Genomic DNA, 13,621 nt, shown 5'->3' with positions numbered 1-13,621 from the left:
AACAATAAAGTCAGGTATTGAGGACGATGGTTAGTCAAAACAGCACAATATAAAGTGGTCAGAAGCTCGGGTTGTCCACAGGGAACCTCATTGGGAAAAGCGTAAATTTATAGTATATTACATACCGAGGAGGGAAGTATTTCATTACTGTCGAGAGTTTAACTAAATCTCGAGACAATAATGACAACTTTCCTCCGAGGTTTGTATACCTACTATCTTATTTACAACCACATCATTAATTAAAAAATAGGGAAAGTATTTTATTTGAAAAAAAAAATGCGAAAATGTGTCGTGTTCTGTTTTGGCATTTCCATATTTATAGTTACCGGTACAAGTGGTTGTTATGGCGCAAACCTTCAACAGCAAAACAAACAACTAAGTGACAGTTTTGAATTTCTCATTCGTTTTTTCGAATTTATATAACATAGAAAGCCAGAATGTTGTCGGAAAGTTCTGATAATAAAGACTATTTTAATATTGGTACTCCACCAGAACTTACTGAAGCTGCAAAAAGAGCAAAAGCCAGTTTACTTCCAGAGAACAGTAGGGGGCGATATGAAATAGCATTGAAAATATACGGAAAATGGTGTGGCAAAAAAAATGCTAAGAATATTGCTTCGGAGACAGTCTTGATGGCATATTTTAGCGACATGGCAAGGCAGAAAAAGCCATCTACTCTTTGGGCTACGTACAGCTTGATACGGACAATACTAGAATTAAGGGAAAAGACTGACATATCAAAATATCACAAACTCGTCGCTTTTTTAAAATGCCAGAATGTAGGTTTTAAGCCAAAGAAGTCTAGCATTTTTACCTTCAACAAATAAATGTATTAAAATCTTCAATTATTATTGTTAATCTTCTTGTTTATTTTTATTGATGTTAGATAAGTATTTAATAAAGATATTACAAGAATATTTTCCTTAATTAAATGAGGCGAGAAATAAGAAAAACCGAGTGAGGGAAATGGGTGAGGGAAATGGAAAATGGAAGAAATGTTGATAATTTGACACTTTCAATTTTTTTTTAAAAGTCAGTAATGTCAGTATTACATAATATGTGGTTGTAAATAAAAGATTTTAATTTCCATTTTTATTGCAAATAATAACAACATTTCTAGCAATCCCAGTACGGAACTATTAACGATATGGCAACCACTAATAAAGCGCACCAGTGCAGGCACTCTAAGTGGATAACCTCACGATTGACTGTACCCAATTTCTTCAAGGGTGAATGCCTGGCTGTAGTATAAAAGCTCAGTAGTTTTAGAAATTAATTTAGTTTACACTTGATAATGGTCAGTCATGATTCCGAAACGTTGTGTTAATCTAATAAGACAAATAAATGAAGACAATGGAAGTCCAAAATTATTTTAGTTTTAAAGATGCTAAACATATTACCTTTTGTCAAATTATTTATATTTTTTTGGTGTCTTTTGTCTTAAGAGTCCATTTCACTAGTCGGAAAAAGTGGCAAAATAAGCGTTCGGCATTTAACGTTTTATGTAAAACTGGCTAGGTATTTTTACACAAATAAAGAAGGAAATTACCCAAGTAGCATTTTCACGACTTGCGACCACATATTTACTAAACACAACGTTGGATTAGTTACAAAAAATAGTTAGCTCCCTAACTTGGGTATTAAAATAAATTTAAACGTGTTTATAACGTTGTGCCGACATTGGACTAGTACTACAGCAAAGTAGAAGCTTCTGCGACGTCGAATAAACGTTTTCTTGTAACCTTTTTTTGCTTAAGTGATCTTTAGGTGATCCGGACAACGTAGTTACAACGTTGGACAATATAGAGTTTTCCGACGTCAGTTTCAGGACCTATTCCAACGTTATGCAAACGTCGTCTGTTTTACTAATTCCAACGTTGTTTAGATTTCCTTATTCTTACGTTGGTAGGACATCGAGTCACTACCTTTTTGCAACTGTATTGAACCATAACCTTAAATCTTAAATTTTCACTTCATTGTTCTGTTCAGTCAGACAGTTCAGTGCTGTTTTTGTTTTTATAAAAAAAACTTAATTAAAATGGGACATAAGAAAGGTACATATAAAACTAAATTTAAATATACATCGACATATATTACCGATAGTTTATCCACTCCCTCGTTTATTTAGATTATAGAGGGCGGCACAAGCTAGACTCTAGGATGACTAAATTAGGCAATCTTGCGACTAGTATACTACCTGTTAAGGCCGAACTGCGACTTTATTAGTCCAGTATGCGACTACTCGAACTACTCCATCTTAATCTCCAAAAGAACAAAGGAAAGCGGCCATGTTGTTAGATAAGAAAATGTTTCGTTCCTAAAATAGCAATTCCTGCTTTTTGAATACATTAACTTAAAATATTTGACCCTAAAAAACACGCGGAAACAATTTTTTCGACTGCGAATAAATTATTCTCATTTTACTAAAAAAAAAATCAAGAAAATTTTTAAAACTTCTTTAATTTTAAGGCCCATTAGTATTTTTCAAAGTAGAAACAATACATTTATCAATAAAGTTGTTTGCGTTTAACTTTTATGCCTTGGGTAACGACACAAACATCCTCCACACTTAAAAACTTTTGTTTTGTTTTCCTTCACTGCCATCTGACATATATGTCTCTAACTAAATCGTAAAAATAATATTTTTACTATAATTATCCCAATTTAGGATAAAACGCGACTTAGACGCCATATTAGTTTTGTATTTCTGTGAATTAGGATTTTAAACAACGTTGCAGTTTGTACTAAATTAGACTTCTAGCCAACGTCGGCATCCAACGTCGTTTCGACCCAAAAATTATTCTCCAAACTAGTGCAGACTAGGGATGGCACGAGGTTATGCCGACGTTGCGCCCCGACGTTTGTCGCGTGACACAACGTTGTCCCGACCGACGTCCAAATGCTGCTTGGGTAAAGATAAAGGATTATACTATATCTATCCGTATTGCAGCACATTTTTAGGCAACTTCTTTATTTTTAAGATTTTGATGGTAACACATCAACAAAATATTCCTTATGTTTGGACTAAATTTTCTCGAAAATAAAGATAATTTAAAATTCCGTTACAATACGGAAATAGATTGAAGTTTTCTGATTACTGTGATATATAATTTATATAGTTTTGTAACAAATTGCTCGGTATTTTATGGCAAATGCTGAAGCTCTGCAAACCTTAATCAAAGCACGTGTGTTTGGAATTTCGGATGTGGCTTATCCCGACAGGATCGGGCTAAGCCTTAGGCATATTTCTGAAATATAATATATATTTCCTTTGGCCACACACCCGCTTTACCCGACCCCTGAGAGCGACCAGAACAGTACAGCGTAATAGACTCTTAATTCAGTTTAAGTAAAATGTTCTTTTTTACCACTACACACAATTTTTTACTTGCTATGTTTTATTTGAACGGGTGAGACGTCAAACAAAAATAAAACGTTATATGTAGACGAGGCTTAATATCTGAAGTAATAATTGAAGTACAATAAATTGAAGAAGAATTATTTTGGTAAAAGTAATCTTTACACAAATTAAACTTTTTATTGAATAAATTCTAAACTAAAGCTCAAAAGATAGTTCATCAAAACTAAAATTTCTAATTACTACAACAGCGGAATGTCACCTCCGGTATAATCCAAAGGTGAGCCTAAATATAAAAATATCGCACAACAAAGACGTAAGAAAAAACGTTATATGTAGACGGTGCTTAACTTTCATATTCTAAGACGCAATTTTTCTTTGAGCATTTCGAACTTCAGAATACTGTATTTTCGCTAGACCTGGCGCACGTAAAACATTCTGAGCACGTTCAGAGCTTTCGAAACTTACCCAACTAGTGCACAGTCTAATTAATAACACAGAATTAAATTTTTAAGTTACTTTTTCAGATAATATCGGGAACGTTTTGAAATAAAATAATTCATGTATATTACACTTAAATTATGTTATTTCAAAATGTTTCCCCTCAACGACCGTCGCCTTTACATACTTTAGACACTTATTTAGTCTTTTTAAGATTATATTGCATTTATACTAAGTAGAACGTCAATATTTAAAATTTATATTTCCGGGTTTGCTGTATTTTATTTATTTGGCAACAAGAATTGTATTTTTTTACTTACTAAACTTTGAATGTTACTTTTTTTTAATAAAACCCGTTTCTCATTTTGTTTTTGATATACTAAAGACTGGCAAAGGTTAGCTTTTGGGTCGAGATTTAGGTATATAAAAATAGTACAATGCGTTTATAATGTACTGAACAAAGAGAGAACAGTAAAAACGTTGCCAAACGTATGAAATAAACCGAGAAACTGTGTACATTGAAACAGACGTGGACCTCAGTACTTAAAATTCTACGTAAGGGTGTACATCTTGTCTCGCGATACTTTATTTGCTTATGTATTAACGAGTCGTAATTTTCCCTATAGCTTGTAAATTTTACACTAACACTTGCACTTTTGGTAAAAATAAGTGGAATCGAGTTGGTGTTCGACAGTGGTCGCGCTATAAGAACTCTGAATTCAAATATCGATATCTCGAAATCCATTTGAAACAATTGATTGTAGTTTTTTTTTAAACTTTCTCGACTTTGTCACGAGTTGTAATCAAATATGTGTCAAGTGTATCAAGTTCAACAAATATGCCTTTTGCACATGTTTCAAACAACATGTTTTCTACCATTATCGATTTGAAATTCTTATTCAAATGTTTATTAAAAAGTTTTTTGTGCAAAAAAGTACACTAGTGCAAAAAATTGACATTTAATACAGCAGATAATAATGTAAAGAATAGCTACTTTTTCCACGATCGTAAAAAAAATATTTTTTTTATTTTATTAGATTTTTCTTTTGCTGTTTAAATACCCAGGCTTTCTCATTATTTCTATTATTGTAGTAAAATAGAAAGTAATTTATTCATTATTCAAGTAAATTAATTAAAATACAGACAGCTTCCGTCTTAACTTTTTTAAACTTCCAATATTAAAAAAAATATTTTTCCAGGTCCATCTGACACTGGATATTCTCGACACTTCCGGCGCTTACGAATTTCCCGCCATGAGGGCGCTGTCGATCTCTTCGGCGGACGCGTTCGTACTGGTCTATGACGTCACGGACACGAACACCTTCGAAGAGGCCCGAGCGCTACGGGATCAGATCCACGAGACCAAGTGTTCGACCAACGTGCCCATCGTTGTCGTTGGGAACAAAGTCGATTTGACCGGCAACAGAGAGGTAAGTTTAGCTATATTTTATTGAAAAAGCAATGTTTATATTTCAAAAATTGGTTTAACATACCTTATGATCGAAAGAAGACTGCGTCAAATACGGCTGGGGTATGACAATCGATAATTTTGACGAATTAGGTATTCATAAATGATATAAAACTTATCAGAAATTAACACTCATTGTAGAAAGATTAAAAATGGATAGTTTAGAGACACACAAATTTATTTTCAAAAAATAAAACGTTCTCGAATTTTAAACTACGCCATTTAAAAATAATTTTTACTCGATATAAAAATAGGTACGCCCATGGATTTTCGAATAGGATATTTAGTTGAAAAGCTTGGGTGCAAAAGGAACGGCAGTTATTCCGGCAGAAAAAAATCATTACTTTAAAAGCCAAACTTTGACGAATTGTTATTTGTACTTTCGTTATTTAAAATTAAAATTTGATAATTAATTTATGAAATGTTGTTCAAGTTACTACAAATTTAAAATTCCATCAAATCATCAAAGTTGGTTTCAGCGTTGGATCATCACATTAGAACCTCAACATAGGTACGCAATAATAATGTTCTTTTGTAATACAAAGATTACAATAAACTTACAATAAAATAAACGGCCTTGAACCGGCGTGAATCAGCAGTATGTGTCAATAGACTTTTACACCCTTGCCGTGGAACAACTAAGTCCATCTACTATTATTGCCTTACGTCGCTTCACTTCGGTGATCTATCGGGAACCGGTGTTTCGACGTAGCTGGTCCATTGGCCATATTAATGTTAATGATGTGTAGACGATAAAAAAAATAAAAAACCAGCAAGGAATGACGGAATAATAGCTGAAATACTTATGTACGCTGGTAGGAGAACTTTCTAGCAAAAATATACACCAATTGTCTAAAGAGAAAACATATACCTACCACAAGACTGGAATAGCGCCAACATAATTCTAATTCATAAGAAAGGCACCAAAGAAAACATCAGAAACTATAGCTCAATAAGCCTACTACCAGTAGCATACAAGATATTCACAAAAATAATAAACAACAGAATACAAAACATGCTAGACGCTGCACATGAAGACATTAGAAGAAATCTTTTGTCAACTGGACTGGACCAACAAAGGATTAAAAATAGATGGAGAATGTCTTAACCATCTAAGATTTGCTGATGACATAGTCTTGATTGCCAGTGGTCCTGAGTAACTACAAGCAAAAATTGATAAACTAAATACAGCCAGCAATAAAGTGGGTCTTAAAAGTATTTTAGCAAAAACTAAAGTAATGTATAACGAACTTGTGGAAAGAAAACACGTTCTAATAAATAAAAATATATATACCCTCATAGCCAACAATAGACAACAATGGGCCCAACTACTATGAATGCTAAACGTTCTTCTGTTTTCTATACTTGTAATGTCGTCGCGGCATCGACTGGATGCACTGACATATGGTACCACTGGTCATCTGACCTTTATTGCATAGAATCTCCAGTGTTTGTGGAAGTGTAGCAAATTACATAGTCTTTTTCCCATCATAATATTCCAGATAAATTTAATTGAAGAAAAGTCTGGAGATCGAGGGGGTTACTGAAGAATATTTATACAGCAAGCTTAAAAAAGTGTAAAGTTGCGGGGGCCATATGTATTCATGCATTATCCTGTTGAAAAACTGGATTTGCGAGTGTTTACCAAAAGGGAAGCAAATATGGTTGCAGTACCTTGGTGCATTGCTGGGCAATCATGCCACCTTGAATGAATGCTAAACATTAGCTGCTGCCGTAAAACCGGAAAAGTAGTAAAATTTTGAACGTATTCATTGTGTTAAAGCCATATGCCAAAACATCAATATCAAAAAAATACTATTTGGAAAGCTTCATTCAGAACCTCGCAATTAATGGAATAAATTAGTGGTTTCAATTACACTTTATACTTTTTAGTTTACAATCATTCACAATAGAGATATGGCAAAGTCCAATACTGCCGCAATTCCACTATTAGCGCTGACGTTATTTTGACATTTGCATTTGTTGAACTTCGAGTTATGGCAACACAAAATAGCGTTGATTGATTTTGACGATTATGCCAACATTTTTAAAAATTTAGCCTTAACCTAGTTTTGTGATTTTATAAAATTAAAGGAGCATCTATATTCATAATTTTTCTTTATTTTTATAAAAAAATAGCTATTAAATCTATCAGGAGTTTTAATTAGTGTCTAAAAGAAAGTTTGTCTATCTTTATTTCAATTTTTATAAAAAATACAGTATCTCAACTGATAATGTGACGACTTTTTCTGTCATCACTCAAACAGAAAGAAAAAGGTATCCGTTGCTCAGGGTTAGAGGAGAGCTGGGTTCGTAGGTAAGGCTGGTGACCTGTGGTGACTTAATAATGTTGTTAAATAATAAAATAAAAGTAATAATGTATAGGCTACGCAAAGATTCTAAAATTGATGTTAAGCATTCAAATAGTAATGGTCAAAGACAGTAAAAAGGGCGCCACTTACTTCGGGTGTATGAAAAGGTAAAGTCAGAAACCAGTAAGAAAATTTGATCATGAAATAGCTAAAATAAAATAATCAACAGCAATAAGGGTCTATTATGTTCATCAAGAATAAAAAGTCAGATATAACTATCCCACGTTGAACATTTATTTAAAAACGAACACAATTATCAATCAGTTTAAACCCAGTTTCAATCTATCCCAATGAAATCAGTTAGTTACTTTAAGTAAACTCAAATTTAGTTAGAGTTCTCTCCAGTATACTATACTACGTAATATATAAACAGGTGAAATTTATGTAAGTACCAATACGATGATGTTTCGAAACAAGTCGTGTACAATAACCTTCAAAATGAATCCGTGTTTAGCGATTCTCACATAAAAAGATCATATTGGAGTAAAACGTACCGTTAAGGACAAAGCATGACTTATAATGTTAACTAAAAGGTAAATTTTGACTATAATATATGGAATAAATGACAACAATTTACACAGATATTCAAAATATTGTCTCAAAGTAAAAAAAAAATTTAGGGAATACCTTTTGTGTGTGTTGAACTTAGAACTTATCTGTATTTTTTTTTAAATTTTGTGACGTAGAATTAGGTAGGCAGGCAGTCTCCAGACTAACGGAAGTGGATGTAGACTCTCTGATAGTAGCAGGAGTCTTCGATATCAGTAGAAATAAATGTAGAGTCATAAACACTGTCCTCAAAAGTGGTTACTCATATGCCAGACACTTATAATACGTCACCCTCTTTTATACGCCAGTTACTGTATAAAAAAAACTCTCAGAACAAGTCACCGAATACCAAAAATAGCACTTACGGTCTGAAAAATCAGCTGTACACATTCCAAAAATATAAAATGACTATATGCTAATCCAAACCAGTAATGCAATAATCAAACATTATCAAAATAAATAAAAACGGGAATAACTGAAATAAAATTTAGTTAGACATGCATGATAAGCAAAATGGTAGATACACTTACTGTGTGATTCCTATTCCAGGAAAAGGCCAAAACAATGAACTAGGCTCTGAACAGTATAATTCTACAGGATTTCAAATCTCCACACTTTTGATACCTGTGCCTCTACTGTTAGGAAAAGTGTTTCAGAAAGCCCTTTTCCTTGAGATTCGGTTTGGACGCTGAACCACGCGTCTTTTCTCTTGATCTCAATCTCTCGAAAAGCCCTCCCTTCCTCCTTTTCTCAAAACGGAAGTCTTCTGAATTGACAGGTCATATGACCAAAGGCAACCAAGTGAACTCCTATCGTCTATACTCGAATGAAATTTGTTTCTATGGAAAGGAACCGCTACCTGTAATTGAATGAAGTTTAACATCTAGCGAATAGTCATGGAGCCAGCAACATTAAAATTTGGAATTTTATAAAAGAAAAAATAAAACGCTACACTGCCCTCCTCTTAAAAAAGAAAGGCTCCCTCAAAGAGGACTTTCGCCCAAACACCACATAGGAAAAAACTAAACTAAGTTTGTATTAGGTTTCTTGATTTTCAAATGAAAATTTGGCGGATGATAACTTCGTGTATCATTAACGTCCATAAAGGAGCTGCTCATTGGTAAGTCGCAATCGGTGGCTGTCAAATCAGTGAGATTTCATACAATCGGGAAAAAGTCAAATCACCATATAATCCAATAAAAAACATTCATATGTAAACTATATGAAAACTAAAACTAAATCTAAACTCCAAGTATGGGATAGGAAAAGAAAGAAAAGAAAGAATCCCATGGAAGCGCTAGATGTTCCTGAAGAAATCCTCAAGCCGATTGTCCGTACTCAACTCCACCTAGTGTGAGGCAACGAAAAGATTCACAAATCGTGTAATCAGTCACAAGGGACCCTCTCACACCCAAGGAAGCGGAGAACAAAACAAACAAATAAAAGAACCTCAACAAAAGCCATGCTACGGATCAACAATTATAAGAGGTAAGTTTGGCGTGACCAAAACAAACTTACCTTCGCTCGCGACAAATCCGTAAAAACGATAAGCGAATTGTTGTATAACTTTTTAATATAAACTAAAAAACTAAAATATAATCTATGTATCCTTTAGACTAAACCCTAAAAAGGAATCGGACTTAATAGATTATTTAAATTACTGTGACGTAGTAGAGACATTTCCTGTATCATCGTCGTCAATCATGTGATCTTGGTATGGTTTAAGATCTTTTATATGCCAGCGGCCTGCGTTATTACCATCCTCGTCTACTAAAACATAAACTAAATTCGAAATTTTCTTTCGTACTGAAGATAAAACAAAACGAGGGGCTAACTTGGCTGTAAAGTTAACACCAGCATTTGATAAGACCTTATTACGTCTCCAAACCAAATCACCAACCTGAAAAGATAGATCACGTCTACGCAAATTATAAGACTTTGAGTTTCTTTCGTAAGCAGCATGAAGTTTCTTACGGACTTCGCTAAAGACACTATAAAGATTTTTGAGTTCTGAAGCGTAAGAGTTGCGATCGCCAGGCATAATTTCAAAATCTTCAGAGAACTTAACTTGACCATAATAATTACCAGAGATGGGAATATGTCTACCAAAAACTAAAAATGAAGGAGAAAAACCTGTGACCTCATGTTTAGAAGTATTTAAAGCAAACTGAATATTAGAGAGCTGAACATCCCAATCTGTATGCTGTTCAACATAAGTTCTAATAGCTTTTCCTACAGTTTTATTCATTCGCTCAACAAAGTTACATACAGAGGAGAATACACAGCATTATACCAGATCTTCTGAACTTGGTATTTCTTAGCTAAATCTCTAAATTCTTTCGCAACAAATTGAGGACCATTGTCACAAATTATATGTTGAGGTACTCCATAGGTAAGAAAAACTTCATTCTCAAGATACTTCACAATATAGGGAGATTTTGATGAACGCAACGGACACAGAAGAACATACTTCGAAAACCAATCGCCAACAACTAAAAAGCCACTTATGACCCTTTTTGATCTAGGAAAAGGACCCATAAGATCTAAAGCGATTGTCTGAAAAGGCATATTAACTTGCTTTTCTTTTCCCATCTTACCTAACGGCATAGTATTAGAAGATTCTTGAGCTCCGCAAACACGACAACTCCTAACAAATTTAAGAACATCGGCTCTCATCTTGGGCCAATAAAATTGTTCTTGAAGTCTTGATAAAGTCTTATAGAAACCCAAATGCGAACAAGTTGGCGGATTATGACATGATTCGATAATATTACGACGTTGAGGACGTGGAACAACCTTCTTCCATTCTTGAAGATTTGATGAAAATAGTAGCTGTACCGGAATAAACTTAAAAAGAAAACCATCTTCAACTTTCCACTGTGGAAATGAACCAGGTGAAGCTAAAATCTTTTGCTTCATAGTCTCATACCATGCGTCAGTATGGTCTAAATCTATATTCAAAACGGAAATTTGCGGACATACAAAAGAATCATTATCTGAAATATCTGAAGGAGAAACTTTATGATTGGTAGTGGTGGATCTATAAAAATTCTTAACACATAATAACCACTTCTTCCAATCAGATTCTGAAAATAAATTTCTGGGTTTGAATTTTTGAACTGCACGACCAGAAACACGAGTTCGTCCAATTAGTTTTTTGAACATTTGGGACACGCCGGTGACTTAACACCTAATTACCACATTTAAAACAAAAAACCTTACGTTTCTGTCGACAATCATGAAATGTATGATTTGGACCAGAACAATTCCAACAAACTAAACGCGAGGTTGCTTCCTTACCTGAATTTTCTACAGATCTGGGCATACTCGAAGAAGTATTTACCATATCAGGGTCAGAAGACGACGACGCTACAGAATAACTAGCAGACCGAACAGTAGTATTTTTATTTTTGTTTTGAGCATTGACATTCTTAGACTTTTTACAAAACTGTACTCGATGAGAATCAGACGAGCTAGAATCAGGAGTGGTATTCAATTGAGAAACATTTAAACTTCTAGATCGTTTTTCATTCTGATGTTTAGCATTTTCTAATTTTCTACACAAATTAGAGAGTTCAGACACAGATAAAACATCAACTAAAGCTAACTGAGTAATGTATTCAGGAAGTAAATTTTGTCTAATAATTTTAATCTTATTAACCTCACTAGGGCATTTACTTAATCTACTAAAAAGATTCTCTAAAGTTGCTATAAAAATTAAAATACTTTCATTTTTTCGTTGTTTATAAGATTTAATTTGCGACCAAATATTGTCATCATTATCTGGTGGCAAAAAGTCTTTCTTTAATCTTTCTACAAGAGATTTCCAATCTGTAACATGTTGTTTAATACTTCTGTACCAAATAAAAGCATTCCCGGTAAAAAGTTCTACTGCGGAAGAAAATAAATCTTGTTCACTAACTTTACGTGATTCAGAAAGCTCAGTAACAGTTTCTAAAAATGAAAATAAATCTTGAGGATTACCATTAAATTTAATAGGCCAGTCTGACACTGGACAAGGTTTAGCAACATAAGTAACAATAGGAGGCGGTACATTAATAACCGGTCCTGAAGGGACAGAACTAACATTTAAAATATCATTTGTGTCAGAAATTTTTGAAAATAAGTCAGCTTCAAGTTGATAACAACTAGTATAAACATCAGTTTGAATAGTCTCTGCATCAGCACGATTTTCATCTAAAATTATTCTTCTAATTCTACCAGCCAAATGTACAAGACGAGATTTTATAACTTTAAACATTGAATCATTTACTCCACCCTCAAATTCAGAAATTGACAAGGAAATTGAATCTAAAGTTGCTTTAATTTCTGAAATTTCTTGATCAAAAGAAACAGGATAATCTTCCATATTAACTAAACAAAAAGGGTTATTTACTTCTCTACTTAAAAGACCTGACAAAATTTTACGTTTACTCTCAACATTTTTAGATGTCTTAATACCCCTAATAAGAAGTTCGTAATCTAATTCTACTTGTCGTAAATGATTAACTTTAAAAGATTTTTTCTCCATTGTAATTCAGCTATATGAAATACTAAAGACTAAATGATTCTTAAAAACTTACTAATTTTAACAAAAAGCTGTTATGATTCGGCGCAAACTATCAGAAAGAAAATATGTTCAATGTCAAAACCAAAAAGATTCAAGTATTCGAAACAAATTCCAAAATTTTATGAAATACTAACAGTGCTACCCTGTATACTGAAATTATGTCCACTCTGTATATTCAAAAATATAACCATACCGGTATATTTTAAATCAAAATCGAAACGTCAATAAAAAATGTAGTCAGAAATACGTATTAAGTTATTTATCTGGGTTTAAATAGATAAACAAACACCCTCAAGAATTTATAAAACAAAAAAATTGCTGTTGAACTGAAATTATTAGAATTTAATTACAGAAATAATGAAAATAAAATTTCAAAACTATAGTCTTTGCCTTATAGAAAATTTATCTGAGCCTAACAAAAATTATTTTACAAAGTCTACCAAATAAGTGAAGCAAATTAAATTAAATTGAGCCAATTAAACTAAGTCGAGCCAATTAAACCAAGTAAAGCCCCACGTTGGGCGCCATATTCTTTATTCTTCTATTTGTGTGACGACTTTTTCTGTCATCACTCAAACAGAAAGAAAAAGGTATCCGTTGCTCAGGGTTAGAGGAGAGCTGGGTTCGTAGGTAAGGCTTGTGACCTGTGGTGACTTAATAATGTTGTTAAATAATAAAATAAAAGTAATAATGTATAGGCTGCAAAGATTCTAAAATTGATGTTAAGTATTCAAATAGTAATGGTCAAAGACAGTAAAAAGGGCGCCACTTACTTTGAGTATGAAAAGGTAAAGTAAGAAACCAGTAAGAAAATTTGATCATGAAATAGCTAAAATAAAATAATCAACAGCAATAAGGGTCTA

The 13,621-nt window shown here is 33.2% G+C and overlaps 1 protein-coding gene across 1 annotated transcript in view; it reads left to right on the top strand.

Moving 5' to 3' along the window:
* LOC115880582 (ras-related protein Rap-1) overlaps window positions 1-13,621 on the top strand; it is a 501,592-nt gene that overhangs the window by 411,892 nt on the left and 76,079 nt on the right. The window contains exon 4 of the mRNA XM_030897843.1: window positions 4,999-5,229. Coding sequence (XP_030753703.1) covers window positions 4,999-5,229 — 231 coding nt within the window. The remainder of the gene's footprint in view (window positions 1-4,998; window positions 5,230-13,621) is intronic.

The sequence above is a fragment of the Sitophilus oryzae genome, unplaced genomic scaffold (genome assembly GCF_002938485.1).
Source record: "Sitophilus oryzae breed Bouriz unplaced genomic scaffold, Soryzae_2.0 scaffold_1639_pilon_pilon, whole genome shotgun sequence".
In the NCBI taxonomy this organism is placed as follows: domain Eukaryota; kingdom Metazoa; phylum Arthropoda; class Insecta; order Coleoptera; family Curculionidae; genus Sitophilus; species Sitophilus oryzae.
The sequence above is the reverse complement of the archived record's forward strand: the minus strand, read 5'-3'. Positions and strand labels throughout refer to the sequence as shown.